Source organism: Dermacentor albipictus, chromosome 7, assembly GCF_038994185.2.
Source record: "Dermacentor albipictus isolate Rhodes 1998 colony chromosome 7, USDA_Dalb.pri_finalv2, whole genome shotgun sequence".
Taxonomy (NCBI): domain Eukaryota; kingdom Metazoa; phylum Arthropoda; class Arachnida; order Ixodida; family Ixodidae; genus Dermacentor; species Dermacentor albipictus.
In genome coordinates this window covers 86,486,727-86,505,031 of record NC_091827.1, presented here as the reverse complement: position 1 = coordinate 86,505,031, position 18,305 = coordinate 86,486,727, and the positions used below count along the sequence as shown (strand labels likewise).

The following is an 18,305-nucleotide window of genomic DNA, read 5'->3' as shown; positions in this document are numbered from 1 at the left end:
CTTGTGAGAATCTAGCATCAACAAGTTTGTAGATCAAATAATGTGTCATGACATCAGCAGGCAGTGGGCGCGGACGAGCGTCTCAGTGCGCGTTTTCTGCTATTCACCAAACATAGCAGTCCTGACGCCATAGCAGAAATATTTTCCGCATCTGTGCTTGCTGCATACCCAAGTTGGAGGCGATAGCTGTTTTCCAGTTCTAAGTTTCGCGAGCCAAGCTTCACGCAGCTTCATGTCCTCCAGCTACGTGTCAATAAGGCTGACACCAGGCTCCGTTCCGTACGTCCAGCACCAAGGCACCGAGCAGTAGCCTACCGTGCAGCACGCCTCCTAAAGGCAGCCACTACCTATTATAGTTATATCAAATGTTGTCAAGCAGATACTAAAGGCAGGAAAACCTCCCCACATAACAACCACAGCGCAGCTGTGGCTTTAAACTTTCGTTTTCAGTTCACTTTGGCGCTTCCGAAGCAGCTGATGCGGCCGCTGTGTCCACGTGATCCCCTCATGCCACGTCACGCTGACGGTGGCATCCGCTTTTCCAGTGGTGGAGCTCGCCCCCATTAAAAAAAAAAAAAAAAAGATTTTGTGAGCGAGTCCTAATGAGTTCTGCATACCGTATTTGCTAACATAACGGCATCTAATTTTTTCACGAGAAACTGATGTGAAGTTAGGGGGTATGATTATTACAGTGGGAAAAATTCCTTACACAAGAACATTCTAGCTGCTAAAAGAATATGAAAAATAAAGTGGCTGTAAATCGGGGTTCTCATGCTCGCTGCTGTGAGCTCAAACAAAGTATTACTTTGAAACAGGTTTTATGCAAGCAGTAGCCTTTATTTGCAGACCCTTTATTTTCAGACGCTACCTAAACCTAGAGGCAATAAATATAAACGGATAAATATTGTCAATGACTTGACCTATTTATAGTCGGTATCAACACTGCTGCCATCAAAGCAAGCATACGACTGACGCTGCAGTAAACTTTGAGCGTGCAATGATTACTCCAGCAAAAAAAAAAAACGAATCTAAAGAAAAAACGTGCAATTTGTGATGGCCAATGTGGGGGTGTAAGCATTATAAAACGGCAATTTCACCGCTATCAACAACGAACTTGCTCTATTCCTTGATAATTACCTGCCTAAAGTTGCTGAGCGCTCACTGGATACTAACTGGAATATATTCAAAGAAAAAATTCACGATCTTGTTAACAAGTTTATTCCGAAGAGGCGTGTTTTTTCGAATAACAATGCTTCATGGTATACTAAATCTTTGAAACGCCTATCTAACAGAAAAAAACGTCTTTTTCGCACCGCTAAGCGGACGGAAATCCAGGCTAAATGGTCGGCTTACAAAGAAGCTGCCTCGGCCTACTCATCTGCGATAAAGAAAACAAAATTTTTTTTTTTCAATAATACCCTTCCAAACATGCTCATCAATAATCCAAGAAGCTTCTGGAATGTAGTAAGGCCTAGTGCGTCGAAAATCGTATCACTTAGCACGTCTTCCGGTGAGCCTATACCTCGGCAGCACTGCGCTACGATTTTAAATAATGTATTTATAAAGGCTTTCACTCCTTCAGCACATGATAACGACCTTCCTAGGCTACCATGCTGCAATTTTTTTCCTATGGATCCCGTAATTTTTAACTCTACTGGCATAAAAAAAATAATAGACACTCTTAAACTTACGTCTTCTTGTGGAATAGATGAAATCGCGACGAAATTTCTAAAAAATACTAGTGAGTATTCCTCTATCATCTTAGAGAGCATTTTTTCACAATCGTACCTGTCCTCATCCTTGCCTCATGACTGGAAAACAGCAAAGATTATTCCTATCCACAAATCTGGCGAAACTCAAGATCCTTTTAACTACAGGCCCATATCGATTTCCTCAGTACCATGCAAAATTATGGAGCATATAATATTTTCTAACCTCGTCAACTTTCTTGAAGAAAATAATTTTTTCTCTAACGGTCAACATGGCTTTCGCAAATTTTTTTCTTGTGAGACCCAGCTGGTAACTTTCACTAATGACTTACATGTATATCTTGATAACGGTTTTTTGACTGATTGCATATTTTTGGATTTTTCTAAAGCTTTTGACAAAGTGAAACATGTACTGCTACTACACAAACTTAGCGCACTCAACATTGACCCTGGAGTACTCAGCTGGATCCAATCATTCCTTTCTTCTCGTTCCCAATTTGTTGTAACTAATGACTCCACATCTCACGCGGCTCCAGTTGAATCCGGTGTTCCACAAGGGTCTGTTCTTGGTCCTCTTTTATTTTTAATATATATTAACGATTTACCTGATAACATTTCCTCACAAATTTGTTTATTTGCTGACGACTGCGTTATATATCGAAAAGTTACTAATGCATCTGATATAGCTACCCTTCAATCCGATTTAAATAACATATCTAACTGGTGCCTCACTTGGTGCATGGAACTCAACATTTATAAATGCAAATCTATGCGGGTTTCTCGTTCTAACACAACTTGCCCTACCTACGCCCTTAATGACTGCCCCATTCAATCCGTTACATGCTACCGTTATCTTGGCATTCATATAACTAACGATCTTTCTTGGAAGCAGCATGTACAGTATGTAATATCTAAAGCTAACCGCTCCTTAGGATATTTGAAGAGAAATTTTTCGCTTGCGCCAGTTTCATTAAAACGGCTGTTGTACACGACATACGTCCGCCCCCAATTAGAATATGCCTCATCCGTTTGGGATCCTCATCAGATCACATTAATTAACGAAATTGAATCGGTGCAAAATCGCTCGGTTCGTTTCATCTTAGCTAACTACCATCGCACTGCTAGTGTTACATTAATGAAGAGAACCCTTCAAATTCCATTATTATCTCATCGAAGAAAAGAATCACGTATTTCCCTTTTTCATAAAATCTACTACCACAACGCATCTCTTCGCCCTCTTTGGATCCAACCTGCACCTTATTATTCGGCTCGTCGTGACCACTTACATAAAGTTAACGTACCCCTTCATAACACCGTTGCGTGCTCACAATCATTCCTTCCTAGGACTTCAGTCGACTGGAATAACCTACCAACATCATTAGTAAGCATCAGTGACCCCACTCGTTTTAAGAATGCACTAACCAACACAAAATAATGTATGGTAGCAAACGGCATGATTATGTACTTATCCGTCAACATTGTCTGCTTGTTAAAGTGTATTCTTTGTGTATTTTCATGTTATGTAAGCCTCTGAGATTTGTTATGAATGTGTTGCTACTTTTTTCATATTGCTTTTGTTCGTTGGAAATTCCTTGAACTAATCCTGCATTTTTTACTCTTCGAATGTATTCGCGCCCCTCCCCTCTGCAATGTACAATTATGTACCTTGAGGGTATCACAAATAAATAAATAAATAAATAAGGTACATTGCTGCTGACGTATGCAAGTGACCAAGGCTGCATTATTTAGGCACAGACCTACATTCAACGGGAAGCCACACAAAATGTCAATCAAATGTCGCAACAACAATCACCAAGCACTCACCTTACATGAACCTCGCAACAGCTGAGAGCCACAATGTCCTTATCCTCTGCAGAGACCGGACTCAACTCTTCAAGGGTGTAGGCACTCTGGAGCAGGTTTTCAAATGAGCCCTCTCCCAACACCAGCTGAAAATAGTTGGTGTGCGAATGTTGCAGTGCTTATTGAGGTTTAAAGGAACACTAAAGAGGATGTTGGAGCTGCATGAGTAAATCACCCTTTTACAGAACCAAAGAAAATGTTTCACGGATGTATGCCAATCTGGTCAACTTACACATCAAAGACAGCGAAGCTGATTAAGTCAGCCTTTTTGCTGGCCGTTCTGAAAGATGACACAGTAGAACCTTGTTTATATGTCTTGGATAAACCGCGATAAAAAAACTTACTGAGAAAACGTACAATCCGAAGTAACAAAATAAATTTGGGACTCAACTATTGTTGTCATCTACGTAATGTGAACTGCCGCGCGAATCATTGCGGCACAAGACACTGACGCGTGTTGAGCTAGTACTGGTCCGGCGACCCGAAATGCGCTTTGTTGTTTTTCTATTTTGTGGTGTTTTAAGAGGGCAACGAGAAACGGAAATGAAATTGAGCTGGTGGGCGACGCTGGATGCCACCGAAGTAAAATGCGATTCCCACATTGTGCCGCCTGCAGCAGGGAACGGTGGCATGTTTGAATTATCGCCTATTAAAAGCTTGCAGCACACTACCAATGGCACTACGCACCATGCCCTGTAAAACAGACAGGTGAAGATGCTTATCGCAATAGGTTTGGCGGCGTTAACTGTGAATACCGTGCGCGATGACCCCGGAGAAGATTTGCTGGTACTGAAACAAAAAACTGAGAGCGTACCGACGTTTTCACGTGAGATGTGTGGGAGTGTATTACGGTGAAGCTGCCGTGGCGTGCTGTTTTTGATCGCGCGCACCTCGCGCATTTCTCTGTTTACATGGGATCTAGCGGCCAGAGAACATACCATACGATTGCAGTCTGGTGACGTACTGAACGTTGTTGCCAAAAAGTTGTGTTTTCCCAGAACGTATGAACCGGTAAAAAATGAGCTTAACACCATTGGGTCATTTTCTATGTTCTTGATCGCGAATGTTGGCACCAGGAAAACATACATAATGGGAACATATCAACGAGGTTCTACTGTACATCAAGGAAGCTGCCAGCATGTTCTCAGTGATGCTCTGGTCGTATGGCCCCTGAGGGGCTTCGACACAGGCTGTGCTGCTGGCGGCTCTTTATCGCCATGGCTGAACATACTTTCAGCTGACCTCCAAAGTGTAGCCAGTAAAATACAATGTGAGAAACAGAAATTGCGAATTACTGGCAGAAAAAATAAGCTGGGAAGATGTCTATTCCTGTGAGGTGTACGGAAGGTAACATTTATAATCGTATATAATTACGCCTCAAAATAAAATGTCACAGTTTTGCTCAAAAGGCGAATAACCGACAGCGATAGCGAACTATTAATCTACACAAAGTAAGGTGCGTAGTCTTATTGACTGGATAAATTGCAGTAAACATTCACTTTCTAACTGAATTAACAATCATGCTCTCACGCGGGCGCAGGCAAGCACAAGGAAATCTCACTCGATGACCATGAACACTCGCTGTCACAACGCTGGCTTGATGAAGAGTGCAAACAGAGGGAAGCAAACAATTTGAGCTGCTTCGCACTTCAGCACGTCTCTGAAACTTGAGATTACGCAACCTCCAACACTAGGCACGCAGAAAGACGGCGCCCATGAAGCGACCCAGCTACTTGCCTGGCCCAATCTTTGCACCCGCCACAAATGAGCTCCAAGATAGGGTGTGTGAAAAGTCTATGCGATTAGCTGTGCCATGCACAGCCACGGCCAAGGTTGAGGAAGGGATGCGTGCTCACCTCTCCTATACTAATATATCAGTCCAATTTGATTTAATATTTCCCCTTAGTGTCCATTTAAAGGATGCGCCACCATGTTTGAGGCATTGTAAACAGACAAAAACAAGGCATAGATCACGCGGTAGCAATCGTCCTTGCAAAGTATAAACAACTAAGCTGCGCAAGAACAGCTAGAACTTCAAGCAGAAGTCCACATGTCTTTCCTCCTGAGGGAGCCTCGCTTCCAGATAGAGTCAAGGTCACACGCACAAATGCCTCTAAGCAGGACGTGGTGTCTGCATCGTCAGGGTCTAAGGCGCATGACTTTGGTAAATCGTCCAACATGGAATGCACAATGCTGCCACTGGGAGTGTGCTGCATATTAAAAGGAGGCCGGACTTATGACCTAAACATCAGGCATTTCCGCGGCTGCAGTATACGAGAAAGCAGGAAAAGAATGACGCTAACAGGCGACACTAGTGGAGGCGAAGGGGGAGAGTACAAGAGGCAGTGAAGCTTGCCTCTTGGCAGCATGTCAAAGCAACGTCTCAATTCCCCTATGTCCTCTGTTCATGATATAATTTGAAAAATTCTTGTAAAATAAATGCAGTAGATACAATGTGCCCTGTTCGAGTATATATAGAGAGCAGCTTGCAAGGCAGTGTTCACGCGTACCTACTCATCTGACTCAAGGATGCCCCGAACCAGGAGCTTTGCAATGCAATGCACGTTCGAACGTAACCAGCGTCCAGTGGTTGATAGGGCCAAGCATGGTTTCTGCACCATTTGTTTGGTGCAACAGACCCACCCTCGGAGGTGCAGATGCGACCGTCCACGCGGTTGCCAGGCGGCGCAATACGTGCGCAATGTGATGCCGTCTCCTCCGGTGCCCTCTTTCCCATGTCATTGCGGCTCTCCATGTAGCGGCCCCCTCGCCCCCTCTGCCAGCGGCCAACGACCTGCATCCGCAGGTCGGCTTCCCCCTCTACCTTTTATTAATGTAGGCAAAGTAGTGTGAGCTATAACTCCTAGATGACGCCACTATCCCACAGCATCAGGTGGCAGCAGGAAAGTCCGGGGTGGATAGCAAAGAAAGCTTTGCATTACAAGATGCTCCCTAGAGGGCACCCTACAACTTCCAGCATATAACTAAAATTTGCAATGGGCATTGGTAGGGGATCCATTAAGACATTGCACCTGAGGTAATGGATGTAGCTCTACGGTAGCACGCTTGATTGACTGACCCTTAAAGAAATAAAGCAGGTGAAGTCCTTCTTATCCAGACTGTGACTGACATCAGTTGCTTTCATAATGCTGTATATCATTTCAAACTAGAAACAGCATTGCACGAGTGAATTCATTAATGTGGATAAAGGTTTCCCTAGATCTCCTTAGACTTTCACAAAAGACGTGGTTGCTGAGTTTGTAGCTGTTTTTTGTAAAGATGACTACGGATTGATTTTATTTTTATTTGCAAAATGATAGAAAATGATAGTTCCCAAAGTTCATTTTGAGTGCCACACAGCGTCAAGGATATTGACAGCGCTTGCTTGGGGCTACAGAACTCTTTATGAATGAATGGCAATAATGTATTCTACGAGATGCAAAGGGTCAACCTAGCAAGTTTTGAGACATTTCCTGAGCAAACACAGTCTAAATATAAAAAACACATTTTGAAATCCTTGATATCACACTGCCTTACCAGCACCGAGGTTTAAACTCGAAATTAAAAAATGAAAACCATTTCCCATGTTTCTCTCTGCTGTTATTGAATCCAATTGCAAACGAAGGTTTCACTAGTTAGACAATCATTTCCTATAGCCCTACAATGTTTCCTTAAACATCAGATACCACAAGGCAAATGGATAATGAAAATGCAAAAAGCAATACGCACCTGACTAGAGACAGTCTCTTCTTGTGGCAATACTACAGGTAACACAACCGATGTCACTCCGCTGTCCTCTGCACCAGCAAACGACTTCCAACCATCATCAGCCCAGTCACCATCCTCCACGGCAGTCTTCGCCGCATCCCCAAAGGCTGCAAAGTCCGCAAAACCGCCCCCTTTGGAGTCACCCCACTCACAACTATCTGCCCCCACTGCATCACATGCTTGCTCAAAGTCAGCGAAATCACTTCCTTCATCCACCGGTGCAAGTGCCGCCTCGAATGGTGGCGCTACAGCCTGTGCCTGTTGAAAGTCATCAAAGCTGTCCTCCCTCTTGACGCCACTGGTATCGATGGAGAATGGCAGTTCTGCCGAAGCTCGGCGTGCAAGCCCGCTGGTGTCCTGACTAGTTTCACTGTCATCATCACTGTCACCTAAACACTGATTGGGCAACAACGTCCCGTTGGTGCTATCACATGTTACGGCCACCTCAGAGGTGACCGCATCATCTGCTGCTGGAATGTATTTCACGTCTGCTGCAGACGCTGGAGGTGCTGCGGTGGCAGTGGCAAAGTGTCCAAAGTCGTCATCGTCACCGTCGTCGAAGTCGTCGTGGTCACGGGGCGGATCGCAGCTGCCAGCATCAATTTTAGGGGCGGCCACTGCACCCTGCGGGCCAAGACCGTTGCCCTCGGCCAAAGGGGTCGCCTCGAGTTCTGCCATGGTGGATCAGGGTAATGCCCGCTATCCTGGACCCCCGACGTGGCAAGATTCTGCAAACAGATCAGCGTACAGTTACAATCGCAGTCATAAACATTTCCATAGCAATTAATTTGGTTGTTTAATGAGTTTTACCGTACCAATGCAATACTGTGACGAGTAGAGGCATCACGGTGATGAGTGGTTTAAATGACAACCTAGTGTTCTTTAACAGGCAGCTAAACCTAAGCACACTATTGTTTTTGCATTGCCCCTACAATGGAATGAGGCCACCATGGTGAGGAATTGAGCCCATCACCTTGTGCTCCCCAACACGTCACCGTCACTGTGGCAAGTGACCAATCGGATAGAAATATGGTTCTGAAGTACTGTGAAGCTGCAACAGATGGCCTGCCAGGTGAACGTCAAATAACATGGACGCCATAAATAAATACAATTTCATTTGTTTGAAACACTGATTTGTATTTTGAATAATGGTCTGTGCTCACTGTGTGTGCACAATTAATATAATCCACAATACGACTTGTGACAAATATTCCAATGTTTTAAGTGGTTATGCATCATGCATACGGATGCATTTGGTGCATGTCTTCTATGTGGACTGTTCCAAGACAAAGACAAGCAAAGCATGCCAATAAACAAATTGAACCTGCAACAAAGAGCAGCAAGGGGCCTACGGTCAGTGACAAGCAATGAATGCAACAGATGCTTCTCGCACAGAAGTGTGCTGCATCCAATCTCCATTCCTACATGTGCACACGCATTACACATACACACACATAAAACGCTCTTTTACAACTGCCTGAGGCACCAAGAACTGTCGGCCCTGTGCCACACCAGCAAACAATACTACATTAGTGGCACACACGTAAGAGCAGTAGCAGCAGGGTTCGTGCAAAACATTTCACACAGAATTCAAGGACAATTAAAAGATTTCAAGGATGCCAAAGGCAAGATTTCAAGGAGGGGGAAACAAACCTCATTCGTACACATACAGTGAAAAAAAAATAATTACATTTCTTAGCTGCAATTTTTTGCAGATAAGCAGCTGTTGAGTTCAATGCACACTTCAAGCTCTTCAAGTCACTTTTCTAAGTTGACTTTCCCATTGCAATGATGTCAGTCATCTTCTGGCATGATTGTTACCGGTGTCCCACTTCAGCTGAAGGTACTTGATGTGTTGTGAAGTCAAACAACTGGAAGTTACTTTCCGTCAGGCACTTTTAAAGCCTGGGGCTCAAAAATGGTGTCACAATGGTTGCAGTGTGAGCCAACTAGCAAAAAAACGACAACAAAATGGTGGCCTAACTTCGCGTGGTTTTGTCTAGCTCCGCAATGGCGATGATGTTCATTGGTGGCTGTGGACACGCCACATTTCTATAGCCTGGTGACACTCTAGAAAGAAAATATCTAGGACTGTTTGCTGACAAACGTCCATGACGTAGCCACCATGCGGAAGGAGCACAGGTATTTTCAAAAAGTTTCAAACGCCCCTGAATCTCTTTTTCCTAATTGAACAGTTTTCAAGGACTTCAAGGAGGTGTAAGAACCCCGAGTAGCAGGCAGTGAGGTGAAGCCACCAATAAAGACGCACAGCACCAACGAACCATAGAAGTGTTAAGAACCATAACCATTGGATGTAAACCCAGCAAACATTAGATGCTCACCAGAACACACCACTTGTCCAGCTTGAGGAGCGACCACTAAGCAACCCACAGGAAAACAAGTGTAAATGGGCAACGGCCAGAGCTCTTCAATCATACCGTTCATAAAACTCTCTTTGTGAATGCGTTATTGAGCAAAAAATTCATGGTACAGCGTGTGATGGGCAAGATAGAGGCGCAGTGTAACTTATGCCATAAGAAGAAGCCCAAGTGACTGGTGAAAAAAATGGAGGTCTCCTTATTGACATACGGAGGGCGAAGCCACCTACAATGTGCCTTTCCTGAGCAAAACAAGCAAACACATTTTAAAAAATGGATCTATGGGCACACTACAAAAATACTGTGCAAGCAGGATTTACAATTGGCGCATTTATTCTATTGTTATTTTCCTTTCACCCAGATTTGTCATTCTGGGCATTTCTTAGCAGGCAGTAAAAAGTGTATTAAGATGAAGGTGAACATTCACTTTGTTGCAAACTGGTGGTGCATTCAACGACTAACCCCTGCAAATTGATACCTAGACCATGCCTACAGTTCAGTGCGGAGCTTTGGCATAGGTCAGCAATGCACAAAGGTGGGCTCCACAACTGGAAACTGGCGCAATCCTTACTCTAGATCGGGCTGCACAACTCAAAACCAACTTTGTGGGAACCACACGGGCCCCGCTTTCGTGGAATACGTTGCTTCTTTTGCTAGCTAAAAGGCAGTTCGTTTGGTGTCATTTTTGTGAAATATACAGAGAAAATGCATGTTCGATTCAATTATTGGGGGTGTACCAATAATGCAGGTATGGCATTGGAAACTTCATGAATATGTTTGGTGGCTTTGTGCCTATCTCATCTGCTCCCAATGAGAATTCCTGCACTTCTACACCATTCTAATTTTCCTGATGCTGCCAACATCTTATTTCGTGTGTTGTGCAGGGCGACAGAATTGTAATTTTTCGTTTAATCATTGAGGGCAGCATCAGCCCACCAGAGAAGTCCAGAGATGGCCGCGGGCCACTAAATATCTGCTTGAAAACTCATGGGTTATAACTTTCTTGAATGATGGTCGAAAAGTGAGTGTTCTCGAAGGTTCAGTTTGTAATCATTTGCTGTTTTCCAAGTATTTATTCTCACATTTCTTTGTATACAAACATCCTTTGTTCAGGGTCACAAGCTGCACAGGCCTGCTCTATATTCCACTTCACTAGTTCCTCACCACATAGTGGAAGCTATGGGGTTCTCTGACCAATCAGGAACACTCCTTAAATGTGGCCCTCTGCAGCATGTCATCTGTTTGCTGACAGGATGAGGATGATAGCATGAGGCACACCATAATAGGGGGCTCCTGATTTATTTTAACATGAGTTCTTTTTTCTCCTCTTTTTTTTTTGATGTACACCTATACCTAAGTGCACGAGTATTCTTGCATTTTGCCCCCATAGAAATACGACCACTTCTGCCAGGAGCAAACCTGTAACCTTGAGCTCAGCGGCGAAATGCCGTGGCCACTGGACTACCCTTGCGCATGCTCTGCAATTGTAACATGCTCTCGGCCAGCCTTTATTACAGAGAGGCAGCTTTACGTCAAGTCACACAAGTTGGTCTCTCAAAGTGAGCAACTCTTCCGATGCTCCTTTGCAAAGTGGTTACTTACAGTTCAATGTCGAAGTGTGGATTGTAGCGCACTCCCTTTGCTTTTCAACTACTCTTGTCAATGAACAAATCGGGACTGCCACAATATTTGGCACAAGAATGTAGCGACACTGCTGCTGCAGCAGGCATCACATCGTGATTATACAGGGAGGGCTGGAAAGTTACTTACGAGTGAGGCTGCAATCACAGAACATTGATAACACATTGCATGAAGCAATCCCCTTAGTTATTGTCACCGCGACAACTCATACATTAATCTAGCAACAAATATTACTCATCATTCGCACGGCATAAGTGCTACTGACCAATGAATGCAACGAGTGTGGCCTTTTCTATTTTCACAATGACAGCACACTGATAAGACATGGTCTGTGTGAAGCAATCCCAACTGTTAATCATCGCCATAAATACTTATACAATAACAACACAACAAATAAGCAGCTTGTTGGAATCTCAAAATAAGCCAACACAAAGGCATCTGGCAGGGCATCGTTTGGTGCACATTCGCAGAAAACAATTCGCATGCCCATTCCACGCCCCAATTTTGTCCGTGATGACGCATTTTTCACGACCTTGCTAACTGGGACACTCTTGGGATATCTACCGAACGGCTTCCTTTGGATGTGGACCTTTTAGGCGCATCCATGGGACTTATCTCTGTCATCTGGAATTACTTATTTTTCGCATAATTACTACTGCCTCAACGTGGTGGTGATGGTACCTTTTTTTTACTCTTTCGAACACAACGAAAACACACACACACACAAGCAGGGAGTCCGGCATGGACCACTAGCGTTATCAAGGAGGCTTTGAGAAAGGCTACTCTGAGCGGCTCGCGTTCAATGGCCGTGACCGATAAAAGGCGTCCGCCGCCAGACATGCTCGAGTCTAAAACGATCATTGTTCACTGTGCGTCGAGTACCCACGCACTACTGTTTCAAGGGCTGCTGCTGTGCTGCTTCACCATTGTATTTTTTCGTTGCGCATCCGCTAACGTTTTTCCAACGTCTCAACAAAACAAATCAAAATGACTACTAAGCAAACGACGGGCAGCAGCAGCAGGTGCAATCCTCGCGGGGACACCTCCCTGACGTAGTCTCTCCGCCCCCTTTCAACGACGGCAAAGAGAGGTCCGGCGTCGGCCGCGACAGCTGCTCAAACACACCGCCAAGCGCGATCGAGAACCGGCAGAGCACACTACGGTTCTCCGCACTCAGCAATCAAGTCCAATCAACCAGTGTGCATCTAGTACAGCGAAATATTACTACGTACTACCGGCTTAACACAAGCGATCAACCATGCATAGTACGTTAACGCTACTTCTATGTGTACGCGGGTGAACGTTACCTAAAAGACTGAAAAGAACGGAGAAAAAGCAAAAAGTAATTACCTAACATGAACCAGCAGGTTTCCGCCCAAAAGCAGAACTTGCGTCTGCTACGAGCGTAGGAGATTCTGAAACAAGCGCGAGTCAACGTCTATCGTCGAACACGGATAAGTTCGATAATCCGAACAATAAACTGCAGTAAAGCTAACACGATTATCGCGCCGCAAACATGATTAATCAACAGCAAAACCAGCGGCGAGACGTTACAGCAACATGCAGTACGTCAAATCCAATTTGTCGACGCGAAAGAATAGTTCCGCTGACTAATATGACATCGCCAAGTGTACGCGGAATTCGCTGACACATGCACCTAGATTTAATGTGTATAATGTATTGCTAGCAACCTCGAAAATATGCGAATGTTTAGCTTGTCTCGAGAAAAATACCAAAGGTTGAAGTTTCCAGCTGTAACTCACTTATTGTGTGCTTGACGGCCATTTTGATTTTGCCGAAAGCTGCCGGCGCGCCCCCTTTCTCTCCCCGGTTCACATGGATTGCCCACCCATGTGAACAACGTTAGGTGTGAAAACTTTCATAGCAACGCATACAACACATACATTACAAATAAATGTTAAAAGTAGGAATAAGTCAATAACAATATTTTTGTTACGCGCTACTAGCGCTACTGTGATGCGATAGCGAAATTATACGTTTACAATAATGGCCTCCAAGATTTTGTGGCGTGCGCGCCCCGCCCAATCTTGAAGGCTATCTCACGACACGCTTGATCGGCGGAGCCAAGCCTAGCGAAGCTGAGAACGCCAATCCATTCTGGGGTCAGTTCCTGCTTCGGCGTTGTCTGTTGACTTGCGGTCGTTCTGTGAAGGAGTAGGGAAGCCGGTCCAGTTTCGCTCGTCGTTGCAAACGCCAACAACATGGTAAGCACTGCGTTTATTTTCACAGCCACATGGATTACGTTGGATTCCGGCGATGCAGTGGCACAGGTTAGAGCTGATTAAAGCTTTAAGCCAAGCGTCCAAGTTTGGAGGAAGGACCGAACGACTTTGACCTTGGGGCTGCACAATCACTTGTTCGGCCTTCGTGCGAACTTCTTGAAGACTCATTCTTTAATATGTAGCGTAAATAGCGCACATGCTGTGAAGAGGGAATGACGCAACTGAATGTTTGTGTACATACGTGCGCGTTGTTTATATTGTGTTGTTCGAATACAAGCTAGCAAGCCAGCAGAATTAAGTGTCGGTCTAGATAGGGGCGGTGTGCCGGTGTCCGTCAACGAGATGAAAGGAGCCACTAATGAACAGTTGACGTAGGCGCAGCAGAAGCTAGGGTGGTCGCTTTGCATACGCACTGTTTACGGCATTTGTGTCGTGCCCATCTCGTATTGGAGCAGGCGTGTCACTTTAACCGATGCGGAACAGTATTTATAGCGGGCGGGGATTCGAGGCTGCTGTGTATCTCTACCTTACCATCTACTGAGCTGGATCTAGCCGGATCGAGGAACTGTGGGCGACGACTGTTATCGCGGGCACTGTGCGGCCTTGAAAGAACTGTAAAGGACACTCGCTTAGGTTTCGCGTCACGTTTACCCGCAGTGTCGGTTTTCGTCGTGTTTTGTCTATGTGGCCCCCGCATGGCCGTGCAGCCGAATGTTTGGCAGTAGTTTCGCATCGCCAGTGTGTGCGAGTGCTAATGGCGAGCGCTCTATTTGAAAGGAGTGCACAGAGGCCGTGTTTGCCTTGTTAAAACTGTTAATCCTGCTAATAGACAGATACAACCTATTCCTGGTATGGAAACGCGGGCTTACAATACAGACACAAGTACAGCGTAAACCCCCTGCCAACGTACACGTCTTTAGTTTGAGGTTTCAGTCTGCCCTCGTGTCTACTCTGTTCATTCCTCGAGTAATTGTCCGCTATGTTGTGCAAAAAATCGGAATGGTTTATTTATGTAGCTGCTACATCTGCACAGAGCACCCGGTATAGTTATAACACAAGGAAAATTTTGAAAAAAAGCTTCATTAGATTAGGTTTTTGTATGGTAGTTCCACAGGTTATTCTATAGTGTCATATGTGCACGAAAATTAGAGGCTGCACAGCTGGCTTTAAAGTGTTTAGCGCATAAAAATACCGTTTTTCTTTTCTAGAATGTGCTTTAAGAGGAAGCTAGCTTATGTATTGGATTTTCATATCTTATTAGGCAGCCACTTTGAGTGGGCCATGCCTTCAGTCTTGCTCTGCAATTTGCTAGTAGCCTTGTAGTTAGCTTAGAAGGTAGAGCTGAAGGGCATTGGCCCCACATTCAATCCCCAGACAAGAACAGATTTTTCTTCGCCTGCAAAGCTTGCTTTCTGATAAACCCACTTTGTGTTTTCTTCATTGCTTGTTGCTGCTTTAGGATGGATCACAAAACTTCCTTCACCTTGCATATGACCACACAGCTGACTTGCCATAAACAGGCAATGCTGTATGGATGACGACATTTTGTGCACTACAAAGAAGTTATTTTCACCAAAATGGGACACCGTGTGACGCTTTGTCCTTGTTTTGTCACTGTAAATGAGTTCAAGCCAGAGGAATCAGCAAGCTCTGCTGCTTTTGTTCTTTTTCATTTTTACCCTGAGAGACTGCAGTTTGTGTATTTCACTATAGTCCTTGACCACACAAATATTCAGTGAACCCTTTACTAGGCAATTAATAATGATTCGGTGCCTCAAATGTTTTAGAGGACTCGGCTTCAAAACATTGCAGAAAATAAAATGAATATTTAAAGTTGGCAGTCCATTAGTGTTACGCAGTTTCGCTTGTCCAAATGCCCATGTGATCTGCTACTTGGAGCCTTTATGGCTGGAACTGCAAGCAGGGCTCATTTCTTGACATTTTATTATCTAAGTGCTTCTAAATGTTGCAAGATAAAAGACTTAAACAGTCACTGCTAGTTCGCATTTCTTAACAACTTCAATCAGTGATCTCACACTGTTGCGGTGGCTCAGTGACTGTGGCATGCTGCAGAGCATGACATCATTGCATTTGATTCTCGGCTGCAGTGACGGCATTGTTGTGAATCTCAAGTGTTAGAGACTGTTTGTGTGTCTTGCTTTACGTAGACATTCAAGAACCCCCCGTGGCCACAGTTGAATGGAGCCCTCCAGAGTAGCGTTCCTTATAGCCCCTTGTTTCCTTAGGACATAAACCGCATCAATCAATCAGTCATTGCTCTCACATTCTTGACACATTGCTTTCATCTTTTTATATATATGTGCATCTGTACAGAGACCTGCGTTTTATTGCAATAGTAAATATACGGACACTCCAGGTAAATTTTCATGTGATGTTCCATATGTATTTATGTACATGTATGCTATACATTTAGCTAAGTCATATATGCAAGGCAGATGCTGTACTATTCAACCACCAAATTGCTCAGACCAGGTCTTATGTTCCTGACTGAATTATTCATCAGAATAATCGGAAATTGCAGTGTGCAAACAAAAGTAATGAAACAGTTCATCTACAGTGCATGTCTTTTAGCTTAATTAAGAAGTGCGAGACAATAGTGGTGCTCACGATCTGAAAATCATGTAATTTCGCTTGCCATGCTTTACAGGCAGCGCAGTGGCACCTGCGTGGTGCTATTACACACCCTACATGGTGTGTCGAAGCTTTTAGGGCGCCAGAAATTTTGGTGCACTTGCATATGCTGCATCTGCGTACAGTTGCACTCGCATATAGTTAGAACATCATCAGAAGTTCAAGCACAATGCTAGTGTGGTCAGTGCTTCACCTGAAGGGCGATAGTGCCAGTTTTTTTTTTTTTTTGGCCATTAGTACCGCACAAAGATTTCACGTTTACCTCCATTTTGTTCTTGCTCAAATTTCGCAGGGAGATAACATTTTACAGTTCGGATTGTTCAATATAGCAGCTGGCATAGTAACTTCCTTGTTATGTAAAGAAAAAAATGGTGGATTTGCTTTTCTCTGCACTTCTCGTATGTCCGCATCGCACTGCCCAGCGAGTAGTAAAAACCAGTCTCGAAGGCTTTGCAGTGCCACATGACAAACGACAGAAGAGACCGGGTGACGACATAGATACATTGTCTTATACATCACTTATGATGAGAGGCCAAGGCAACTGGGATTCTTTTTCTTAAAATCTGGGCAAGTAGCAGCAACAAGTATTACTCTGAACGATCAAGACCATAAAGTGTGAAATGTAATTCTATCTTTCTTTTAGTGATTTTAAGGGGAAAATGCAGGTCTGTATGCATTACCTATAGTGTTTTTTTTTTTGCTTGCTTTTCATCTGACAGGTTTCATGACTCTAAAGGGCACACTCATATATGACATACAGCACTGAAGTCTCAAATGTTTTTGCTATAGCAATCTTAACATCTCAATTCATGTGCATACTGGGATTGCCTGTTCTGCATGTGCAGTGAACAGGTAATTGAATGCTGTTATAACTCATGTAGTCAAGGCTCATTTGCACTAAATAATAGTCACGACCGCAGCCACATACCACTGGAATCGTCACATTTATTCACCTTCACAGCAAGTACGGTAACCATGCGCCATTATGAACTTTTGACAAAATCAGCTGGCTCTTCGGCGATAGCTTTTGCTGACCAATGCAAGTACATGCAAAACCTAATGTTTCCTACAATAACTACTAGAGGGAACCCTGGCGCAGAATGTCTACAGGAGCTGTAGTCACGGCAGTTCAGCAAGCGTATGTGAATGATGGATAGTATACATGGATCTGCCCATACTTTGACCTTCTGTCTTGAAACGGCTTTGTTGCTTTGCAAATTGCGTATTTTACAAGAATACATTTCACTATACATGCAACAATTTGCAGTGAATATGCATGTATGCACCGTCTTTTTGCCTGCTGCGTTTACAAAAGTAGCATTGCCTTGAAATTTTGCCTAATAAAGGCTGATATAGCATACTAAACAAAGCTGCAAGAGTGTTTGAAGCCACAAGCTTGAATATGGACAAATCCATGTGATAACCATCATTTCCATGGTTGCTGAACAATCCCAGCTCCTGAGTTCCATATAGTAATTTCAGTGGGAGAACCTGTGCGTGTAAGAACACCGGATAGGTGCGTTCAAGATCGCTGTAGCGACCATGCACACAGCTTGCCTTCTGGTGACGTGCAATACAGGCGCTCTGCCGTCATCATTCAGTTTGCACATTGACCACGCCTCAACTTATTTAGCAATTCGTTTTGACATACTGCAGCTGTAGTAGCCTGTACGGCATGAGTTGCAGGAGCAGGCAAAGAAGCAAAAGTTGGCACGCATGAAAGCCATAAGATAACACGATACCAGTAACAACAAGACATGCAGCTCAGGCACAATATGTGCAGGAGTGTAGTTCAACTTAAAGCCACAACACTAAAATAAATTTAGAACACGGAAAGAGTCTAAGTGATAACAGTTAATTTGTTGTAAAAATTGCAATGAGGAAAAAAAATATACTGAGATGTCTGTAGCACCACTTAGCGTTTTACAAGAGTATCAACTGGAACAGCTGCCATCTGGCCAACAGTTGGCAACACTAGAAGAAAAAAACAGAAGCTTGATGTCTTGAAAGCTTTAGCTTGCTGTAGCTCTACTCCGTTGCTTCTTGCCACC

The 18,305-nt window shown here is 44.1% G+C and overlaps 2 protein-coding genes across 8 annotated transcripts in view; one reads left to right on the top strand and one right to left on the bottom strand.

Annotated features, from left to right (window-relative positions):
- Nucleotides 1–13,189, bottom strand: part of Afti (aftiphilin) — a 38,962-nt gene extending 25,773 nt beyond the window's left edge. For 5 of the 7 annotated variants that reach the window (XR_010563684.1, XM_065428997.2, XM_065429000.2 and 2 more), the window contains exons 1-3: nt 13,123–13,189; nt 7,302–8,068; nt 3,534–3,658 (exon numbers count right to left, since the gene is read on the bottom strand). Coding sequence is in view for 6 of the 7 variants with exons in the window: in XM_065428997.2 (XP_065285069.1) it covers nt 3,534–3,658; nt 7,302–8,018 (842 nt within the window). In the remaining variant the exon portion in view is untranslated. The other 2 variants (XM_065428999.2, XM_065428998.2) reach the window with 2 other exon arrangements.
- Nucleotides 13,190–13,424: 235 nt separating this feature from the next.
- The window catches only part of LOC135899674 (malate dehydrogenase, cytoplasmic-like), a 35,236-nt gene continuing 30,355 nt past the window's right edge, over nt 13,425–18,305 (top strand). The window contains exon 1 of the mRNA XM_065428995.1: nt 13,425–13,584. Coding sequence (XP_065285067.1) covers nt 13,582–13,584 — 3 coding nt within the window. The 5' untranslated portion in view covers nt 13,425–13,581. The remainder of the gene's footprint in view (nt 13,585–18,305) is intronic.